Below are 9,532 nucleotides of genomic sequence, written 5' to 3'. Positions count from 1 at the left end.
CTCGAATAATTTTTCTCTATCTATTCGGTGATTCCAATTTTTAAAAGTTTCAACAACTTCATCATAACTACCATACTTTCGATACAAGTTTTCACTAACGCTGATCACCATTTTTGCACATTCTTGCCAACTAGAGTATATACCCTCTTTTCCTTCTTAAAAACAACATAAAAATACTTGCCCATGAGATGAGATTTAGACAAGAAAATAGAGGGAGAGGAGAAAATATTGTAAGTAGGAATAATGGAAGAACAAAAAAAGGAATACAAAAGAGAAACAATTCTTCTCATAAATAAAAGAAGGAATGCTGCCCAAAAAACAATTCTTGGGAAGTGAAAGTTTGACATTGGGACTTTTCTAGTACTTTAAAATTAGTGATTTTAATTTTGAGGACATTTTGGGTACAAAAATAAATTGAGTTGGCTGATCCCACCATTTTCAACCCCTTTTAATTACGAAAATAACTCTTAAAAATGCTGTTGTGCCATTTTATGACAATTTTTTTTTTGCCATCTAACATTACCCTATAAATGATTTTCCTTTTTTTTTTTAATTTAGGTATAACTATTCTTTTCCCCAAAGAAATTTTCCTTAAAAAAAGAAGCATTTAAGAGCGACCCATATGAAAAACGAAGCACGTCAGGCTCCAAGAATCTCGTGGGAGATCTTAACGACAAATATACGACTCCTTCATCTCTTTATCCTTATCTTATCAGAAGAAGAGATTTACTTTTTATTTCTCTCTCAGGTATGTTCCTCCTACAATATAATGTGTCTTTTTATGTTTATAGAGAAATCTTTCTTGTATTTCTCTTCTTGAGAGCTGACAATCTGCCGCCTATAGGGTTGTTGGTGGAACGGCCATCCTCAATCCTTTCATTCATGATGATGATGGGTCAAAACTGTCTTTTTTCCTATAAACAAACCGTGTTTTTGCTAAGACGCTCAACGTTATCTTTTCCGTTTTCCCTTTTTGCCCTTGTTTTTTATTTTCTTCGAGTTTTGAGTTTTTCCAGAATCTAGGCCTTGAGTTTGATTACAATTCACATCTTAGAATTGTGATTTCTCATTACCCTCTTTTTACTTCTTTTTTTTTAAAATCTAAAATTTAGATTCTAAGTATAAATTGGGGAAATCAATATTAGGGCAAGAAAACGGCGTTCGATTGCTGGAATATTCTGTCTTGGTAGCCATGTGTCAGGCCTCATAACCTCTAGTTTTTTGAAGTTGCTTTTATTTAGAAAGGTTTATTTGTTCTGTCCTTTGTCTACATTGACCTTTTCTGTATTATATTGGATCTTCTCTTCTGTGACTAATTAAAATCTCGTGGGTATTTTGTGACAGCACAGATTTGACAGCTATATAGACTTGTTTGTGGGGCTGTCAAAATAGTACATCTATATTGGCAGCCCAATTTCCTCCAACACCAACTTCAACAAAGAGGTGTCCTGTCAATTTTGCTTTCAATTTTAGACTATTCTTTTCTTTTTCTCTTCACCGGGAAATCATTTTTTTTTATCTTTGCATTGTAGGAAAATTTGATTGTGCTGGATATTGTTGTTTGTATCACAGTTGTTTGATATTGGTACTGCAAATTTGGGAAGGCTCATCATGGCTTACTTGTCTGGAATCCTCCAAAGACCTATAGTTGCAGCATCTGCAGTTGCTATAGCTTCTGTATCTACTGATCTTCATGAAAAAGTGTGGCCATTAGAGAACAATTCTTCTTCAGAACAATTGAAATCCTCATCACTACAAGAAAGGAAAACATCATGGGTGTCACAGATATCTGTTTCTAAGCTAGCCGATTTCTCCTATGTCACCAGAATATGTGTTCCAGTGCCTAACGTAAATATTCCAAGTCCCACCACCAGTTCTACTTCTGTTTCAAGCCTTCCTTTTGGTACTTCTTCTGTGTTGGTCAACTCTTATCAATCAGCAGCATTTGCCAAGACTGCTAATCCCTCCACATATACATATACAGTTCCTTATTCACCTTCAGAGGTGTTGTATAGATGGCACTTACCAGACCCAAATGCTGTAGATATATCAGGGAATTGTGATTCTTCACCAGTTAAGTCTAGGACTGTGGTAGTATTGTTGGGATGGTTAGGTGCAAAGCAAAAGCATCTAAAGAGATATGCAGAGTGGTATGCATCAAGAGGATATCATGTCATTACGTTTACTTTCCCAATGTCTGATATCCTAAGCTATCAAGTCGGGGGAAAGGCAGAGCAAGATATTGAACTGCTTGTGGATCATCTTGCGGATTGGTTGGAAGAAGAGCATGGAAAGAACTTGGTCTTCCACACTTTCAGTAATACTGGATGGTTAACGTGAGTTCTTTATGATACTCATTAGTCTAGGAAGAGAACAGAAACATTAGTGTTTACGTTTTCCTCAAAACTAGCCTGCTAATTACTGATTGAGTTATTTTATTCTTGGCCTTACAGTTATGGTGTCATTTTGGAAAAGTTTCAGAAACAAGATCATGCTTTAATGAGAAAGATCAAGGGTTGTATTGTTGATTCTGCCCCTGTGGCAGCTCCGGATCCACAGGTATTGCTGCCTCAAAAATTTTGATAATAATATTTCTTTTTTATGTGCAAGTGTCAGAAGAGTGTTTCTTGGAGAGTAGTCTTACTTCTGAAGGTTAATGCAGAGTACTTGGTAAGAGCCATACATTTCTATTGAAGTCAAACCGTGTCATGCTTTTATTGGATGAGTATTACAAGTGTCGTATATAGTCAGGTTTTAGCCATTCAGAATTGCTCAGTTGTTTGTACTCTAATCAGAACCTGCTGTTCTCTTATTTCGATCTTGTTGCTTTCTTCTATCTTAGGCCTTTACCATGCAGCCTGCTTTTCGAAAATTATTCTTATACTTGATAATGTGGAAGAATCTTGAGACGTTAGCTCTCTCTGGCAGCTTTTTAACAGGAAGAGTAACTTCTGTTTCGTAGTTCAAGCTTAAGCCTACTTATTCTGGCTGAGAATAACCTATCGGGGAATTTCCCCTTGGGTCTACTAAACTGCACTCGTCTGTGCGACTACTGGATCTCTCTTGTAACAGCTTTGGAGTAATGCTGCCATGAGGCCTCGACTGGATAAAAAGTCTCACAGACCTCCTTCTCAATAATAGCAACTTTACTGGAAATATACCGCCTGAATAGGAAACTTGACTAACTTGGAAGATGTGTACCTATATCCATAACACGCTCTCTGAAGGAATTCTAGTTGAAATAGGAAAGCTTCAGAGGCTGCGTGAACTATGCCTCTATGAAAACCAGTTGTCGGTAACTATCCCAAGAGAATTGACAAACTGCTGCAGCTTACTACGCATTGATTCTTCGGTAATCAATTGTCGGGTTCTTCAGATAACGCAGAATGAGTTCTCTGGTCAAGTCCCATCAAGCTTAGGCTACTGCGGGAAGCTTGTAAAACTGGCCTTGGCTGATAACAAACTTTCAGGATAATTGCCACCAATTTATGATTTCTCTCAGAGATGGACCTGATTACTCTTTACAACAATCCCTTTGAAGGTCCACTTCCTGAATATCTTTCCCTTCTGAAAAATCTCAGCAAAGTTAACTTTTCTCACAATGAGTTCAGTTGAAGCATTTCTCCGCTAGCTGGTTCAAATTCTCTGACAGTTCTTGACATGACAAACAACAGCTTCTCTGGTCCTATCCCATCTGAGCTAGCGGTGTCAAAAAATCTGACCCGTGTTCGCCTTTCTAACAGTTTGTTCACTGGAGAAATCCCTTCTGAATGTAGACAACTTGAAGATCTAAGGTTTCTTCATTTTTCGTTCAACAATTTGACCGGAGATCTAGCACCTTCCCTTGCTGGCCTAAAAACCTTGGCCATTTTTTTCTTATATCTAATCAATTTTCGGGGAAAATTCCCACTTGGTTAGGAGGCATAGAAGGTCTTGGTGAGTTCGATCTTTCATTCAACAACTTCACTATAACAGTTCCAGCAGAACTTGGAAACTCTCCAAAATTACTCAAAATGTTCTCAGTTACAACAGATTATCAGGTGCCATACCACCAAAATTGTGAAATCTCACTAGTTTTAATGTCTTGAATCTTCAAAGAAACAATGTTTCTGGATTCCACCCCTTCAACTCTTCAAAAATGCCAGAAGCTCTGTGAGCTAAGGCTTTCTAAGAATAATTTCACTGGCTCAATCCCTTATGATATAGTCTCTTCATCAGAATTACAGGTGATATTAGACCTTAGCAAAAATCATTTCTATTTTATGTGCGTCAGAATAGTGTATCTTCCAGAGTAGCCTTATTTCCAAAGGCAGAACAATTTTTAAGAGCCATACATTTCTATTGAAATTCAACTGTATCATGCTTTTATTGGATAAGTATTACAAGTGTCATATATAGTCAGGGCTTAGCCATTCAGAATTGCTCAGTTGTTTGTACTCTAATCAGGACCTGCTGTTCTCTTATTTCGATCTTGTTGCTTTCTTCTATCTTAGGCCTTAGCCATGCAGCCTACTTTTCGAAAAATATTCGTATACTTGAAAATGCGGAAGTTGTTTATTCTTGATTTAGTCTTCGAGGGAAAGTGGATGGCCTTGGGGGTAAGCTGTGGACGTTTGGAGGAGGGAAGGGAAGCTAGTACTTGTGTAGTTGCATATAGTAAATGTTGATCTTTGCCTTGGTAAGCTTAAACTAATTTTATCAAGTTCCCTTCTTTGTTTGTATCAAGGTCTGGGCTTCTGGATTCTCTGCTGCCTTCTTGAAAAAGAATAGTGTTGCAACAAAACACATCATGACTTTAAGCGACAGAGACACAGATGTGACAATAGAAGCCAAAACTTCTGTGGAAACTAAGCCTGCAGTAACTGAAGCAGCATTACTATTAGTACTGGAGAAGTTCTTTGAGGTGGTTTTGAACCTTCCCACCGTAAATAGGTAAGGAGATGTCTTCCAGAATTACCTTTTCTTCGAATGTTTTTAAGCCTACAGTATTTTTAACAGAAGTACAAATATTAAATCTACTTTTCGTTTTTGTACTCTACTCACCTATGAAGTAGACCTTGTCCATATCATCTCCATTCACGAATGGATTGTAATTACATTTTTGAGTCATTAGTGTGTATAGCAAGTGCCAAAAAAAGTTCTGTTTTTCTACTTACATTGATGGTTGGATGAAATTACAGGAGGCTTTCTGACGTTCTAGATCTGTTGATATCCCGGCAACCAGGTTGCCCACAATTATACATATACAGCAGTGCAGACAGAGTCATTCCTGCAGTTTCTGTTGAGTCCTTTGTAGAAGAGCAGCGAAGAACTGGTCGCAATGTTAGAGCGTGCAACTTCGTTTCTACACCTCATGTTGATCATTTCAGAAATGACCCAGAATTGTATACTTCACAGCTTAGCCAATTTCTAGAGGACTCCGTTCTAAGCTCTTGCAAACAGCCTTCTTGAATAACTCCTAACCACAACAGATTGATTCTTTCTGCCCTTTTTTCCCCTCACTTTAACCAAATACTTGGTAAAGCTTCTGATATACACTGGTGTATATTGTTACATATACATAGAATTGAGTTTTTTTCATTCTAATTTAATTTAATTGTATCGTGGTCTCCCAGCAACAGAATTGTTGCATTGTACTCAAAATATACTTTATTTTTTACTTGATAAGCAACAATGTGCTAAAGCAATAAAAATATGGATAAGCCAACGACAGATTCTACTCTTTATTTTCAATGTCTTAAAATTGTTTATCCCCTTTCTCTTTCCTGGATTGTATTTTATGCTCAATCTCTACTTCTATAAAATATTCTCATGTTTGAAATATACAAAATGCCACTTAATTAATTAATCTTCTCTGATAAGGAAAATATACAACCTTCACTTTTGAATGATAACTTGATTCTTGATGTCCACGGCTAAAATGTATTCCCTTAGTCTCCACTGACGTGACACTTTTCTTTTAATTTGTTCAGATTTTATTTTTTTACTTTTTTATATGTAAAAATTAATTTGTTTTATGATTTTCATTTTATTCTTAATTAGAGAAATTTATAGCTACACATCTGTTTAAGATTGATTTTAGATGACAAATTCCAAAGTTTTTTTTTTTAAAAAATAATAATAATAATAATACGAAGAAAGTATTAGTCATCATTGCAAGAATTTTCATAGGTCATGTTTGGTACATAGATTGAGCCAAGCATGGCAACAATATGAGATTCAAATGTTGATTCATGCAATCTGTAGGGGCAACTTCTTAGTTTTCACCTTGTAACATCTGCTTGGTGCAATTTTCACATATTTAATCTCAACTAGTTTTTTGACACGTGCGTTGCAAGAGGAACGGTACTATATGGATGTGTATTGATTACAAGCAACTGAACAAGGTGATGGTGAAGAACTGTTACCCTATGCCTTGGATTGATGATCTATTTAACCAGCTTCAGGGTGCCGTGGTGTTTTCTAAGATTGATCTTAGATTCGGCTACCGCCCGTTGATGATTAGGCTAGCGGACATTCCTAAGAAAACATTTAGGACTCCCTACGGCCATTATGAGTTCCCAGTGACGCCCTTTAGGTTGACTAACGCCCCTTCAGCCTTCATGGGCTTGATGACTCGTGCATTCAGGCTATATTTGGACTCTTTTATCATAGTCTTTATTGATAATATATTGGTATACTCGTGGAGTCGGGTTGAGCATGAGCAACATTTAAGGATAGTGCTATAGACTTTGAGAGATTAGTGGCTTTATGCCAAGTTCTCAAAGTACGAGTTTTGGCTTGAGTCTGTAGCATTCTTGGGGCATGTGGTGTAAAAGGATGGAATCATGGTAGATTTGGTGAAGATTGAGGCTTTTCGTGATTGGGATAGGCCCACCTCTATGACAGAGATTCTTAGCTTCATCGGATTGGCTGGGTACTATAGCCATTTTCTTGAGGGATTATCTACTATAGCAGCACCTTTGACTCAGTTGAATCGCCAGGATATTCCCTTTGAGTGATCGGAGGAGTGTGAGAGGAGTTTACTGAGTCTCAAGGAGTTGCTTACCACCGCTCTTATATTGACTCTTTCAATTGAGGGCGAGGGCATCACGGTTTATTGTGATATATTTGGTATTGGTTTGGGTTGTGTATTGATGCAGCGAGGGCGGGTTATTGCTTATTTGTTGAGGCAGCTTGAGCTGCATAAGCTTAACTACCCCACTTATGACTTAGAGTTAGCGACGGTAGTCTTCATGCTTACGATTTTGGGGCACTATATATATGGAGTTTGATATGAGATCTACGATGATCACTGGTTCCTTCAGTATATTATGAGTCAACGTGATCTTAATTCGAGTTAGTGTCGTTGGATTGAGCTCCTGAAGGAATACAACATCTCTATTATCTACCATCCGAGCAAGGTGAATGTAGTAGCGGACACCTTCAGTCGAAAGGCAGTGAATATGGGTTGTCTAGCCTTCCCTTCTATTATAGAGCAACCTTTGTCTTTGTACATCCAGTCCTTAGCTAACATGATGATTCAACTTGATGTTTTTGATTCTCAGCGTGTGCTAGCTTATGTGGGGGATCAGTCATTTCTATTGGATCGAATTCGTAGTCGTCAATTTGAGGGTGAGGATTTGGTTGCTCTTCGAGATTAGGTTTTGGAAGGTGACGCCAGCCTGGCTACTTTATATGCAGATGGGGTATTGAGGTTCACGGTTGTTTCTGTGTTTTAAGAGTTGGGGGTTTGATTTAGGTTGATCCTTAGAGAGGCCCATGATTCCAAATATTCTATTCATCCGAGCACCACTAAGATGTATTGTGACATGAGGTAGCATAGCTGGTGAAACGTTATGAGGAGAGATATTGCAGACTATGTGTTGCGTTGTTTGAGTTGTCAGCAGGTTAAGACCGAACATTTGAGGCCTGGTGGCGAGCTTTAGAGATTAGACATTTCCTAGTAGAAGTGGGAGAATGTCACTATGGACTTCATTATAGGGTTGCCTCACACTTACAGAGGTATTGATAGTATTTGGGCCATCGTTGATCAATTGACCAAGTCATCACACTTTCTCCCCATTCATACTTCCTACAGTTCTGAGAGGTTGGCCCTATCTACATTCGAGAGGTAGTTTGCCTTCATGGTGTGCCTGTTTCTATTATTTTAGACCGGGGCTCACAATTCATATCTAGCTTTTGGACGACTTTTCAGGAGGAGTTGGGTACCCATGTCAACTTTAGGAAAACTTTCCACCAGCATATTGAAGGCCAGTTAGATCGCACTATTAGGTTCTTGAGGATATGTTGCGGGCCTGTGTTATGTATTTTTGAGGTCAGTGGGACTAATTTTTGCCTTTGACGGAGTTTGTGTACCATAAAAACTACCATCCAGTATTCAGATGGCCCCACTTGAGGCATTATATGGTAGGCGTTGTCGCTATCCGGTTCATTGGTTTGAGTGTATAGAGCCTAGGCCGCGCGATACAGACTTGATGCAGAAGGACTTAGATAATGTGAGGGTGATTCAGGGTAGGCTCAAGATAGCTCAGAGTAGACACTAGAGTTATGTGGATCGTATGCTTCAGATGTTGAGATTTTCCATTGGTGATAGAGTATTTCTTCGTGTATTTTCTATGAAGGGCGTGATGAGATTTGGGAGGCGAGTCAAGCTTAGTCCGAGATATATTGGCCTTTTGAGGTTTAGAGGACAGTTGGTGAGGTTGCATATAAGTTATCTTTTCCCCCGACCATTTAAGCTATCCACCCAATTTTTCATGTTTTGATACTACACTGGTATGTTCTAGATGCGTCTCAGGTGCTCTAGTATGATGTGGTTGAGCTAGATGATCGCCTGAGCTATATTGAGGAGCCAGTTGCAATCCAGAGCCATTCCTGTGGATAAGGTCCATTGGAGGCACCATCCAATTGAGAAGGCTACCTGGGAGATCGAGCAAAAGATGTGGAAGCAGTTTCCTGGCTTATTTGAGCCTTCTGGTACTTCTTGACTCTTACTTTCACAGACGAAAGTTCTTTTAGTAGTGGATGTTGTAATGACCCTCCAGGTCATTTTTTAATTAATGCATTCATTTCATTATTTAGAGCATTCCTGTAGCAAGCCCAAGTCATTTATGACATGCTGGCACTGACTATTTGATCGCATGGTCATTCGTTTTGGTTTTAGGTCCATTTTCCTAATTTGGATCTTTTATAGCTTGAAAAGTTGATTTGGTCACTACTTCAGGTAAACAATCTCATAATAGAATTCTGACGGTTCCATCTAATCTAGAACTAAATTAGGCTAGTAGCGTGGTTGGCACGAGCATCAACGCAATCGGTGAGAGTTTGGGGCCACTTGATGCTTTAGCCTTTGAAATTTGACTTAAGGTTGACTTTGGTCAACATTCATGAAAAACGTTCTCGGATTAAAATTCCATCAGAATGATTAGTTCTAGAATATCGAGTTTGGTCTAGAACGACCCTTTGTTTGCTTCTTGAGGCTTTTGGTCTAATTCTGAAGCCCATTATGGAAATGGGCTAAATATGACAC

General features: G+C 38.4%; 1 protein-coding gene across 4 annotated transcripts; it reads left to right on the top strand.

The window, feature by feature from the left end:
* Positions 1 to 562: 562 nt before the first annotated feature.
* On the top strand, positions 563 to 5,726 carry LOC129873750 (uncharacterized). Of its 4 annotated transcripts, none has more exons than XM_055948915.1 (6): positions 563 to 748; positions 1,350 to 1,443; positions 1,533 to 2,336; positions 2,454 to 2,559; positions 4,727 to 4,932; positions 5,181 to 5,726. In XM_055948915.1, exons 3-6 carry the CDS (start codon positions 1,612 to 1,614, stop codon positions 5,449 to 5,451), a joined length of 1,308 nt encoding a protein of 435 aa, XP_055804890.1. In that variant the 5' UTR covers positions 563 to 748; positions 1,350 to 1,443; positions 1,533 to 1,611; the 3' UTR covers positions 5,452 to 5,726. The 4 variants fall into 4 exon arrangements, with proteins under 4 accessions (XP_055804890.1, XP_055804889.1, XP_055804892.1 ...); XM_055948914.1 differs by having other exon boundaries at positions 1,345 to 1,443; XM_055948917.1 differs by lacking the exon at positions 563 to 748 and adding an exon at positions 815 to 1,245.
* Positions 5,727 to 9,532: the final 3,806 nt, after the last annotated feature.

This window comes from Solanum dulcamara, chromosome 11 (genome assembly GCF_947179165.1).
Source record: "Solanum dulcamara chromosome 11, daSolDulc1.2, whole genome shotgun sequence".
Taxonomy (NCBI): Eukaryota; Viridiplantae; Streptophyta; class Magnoliopsida; order Solanales; family Solanaceae; genus Solanum; species Solanum dulcamara.
This window is presented reverse-complemented; position numbering and strand designations above follow the sequence as displayed.

Coding starts and splice junctions, on each gene's coding strand:
- LOC129873750 (XM_055948915.1), top strand. CDS start 1,612: ATGGCTTACTTGTCTGGAATCCTCCAAAGACCTATAGTTGCAGCATCT. Junction 2,337..2,453: donor AGTAATACTGGATGGTTAAC/GTGAGTTCTTTA, acceptor TTGGCCTTACAG/TTATGGTGTCATTTTGGAAA. Junction 4,933..5,180: donor AACCTTCCCACCGTAAATAG/GTAAGGAGATGT, acceptor ATGAAATTACAG/GAGGCTTTCTGACGTTCTAG.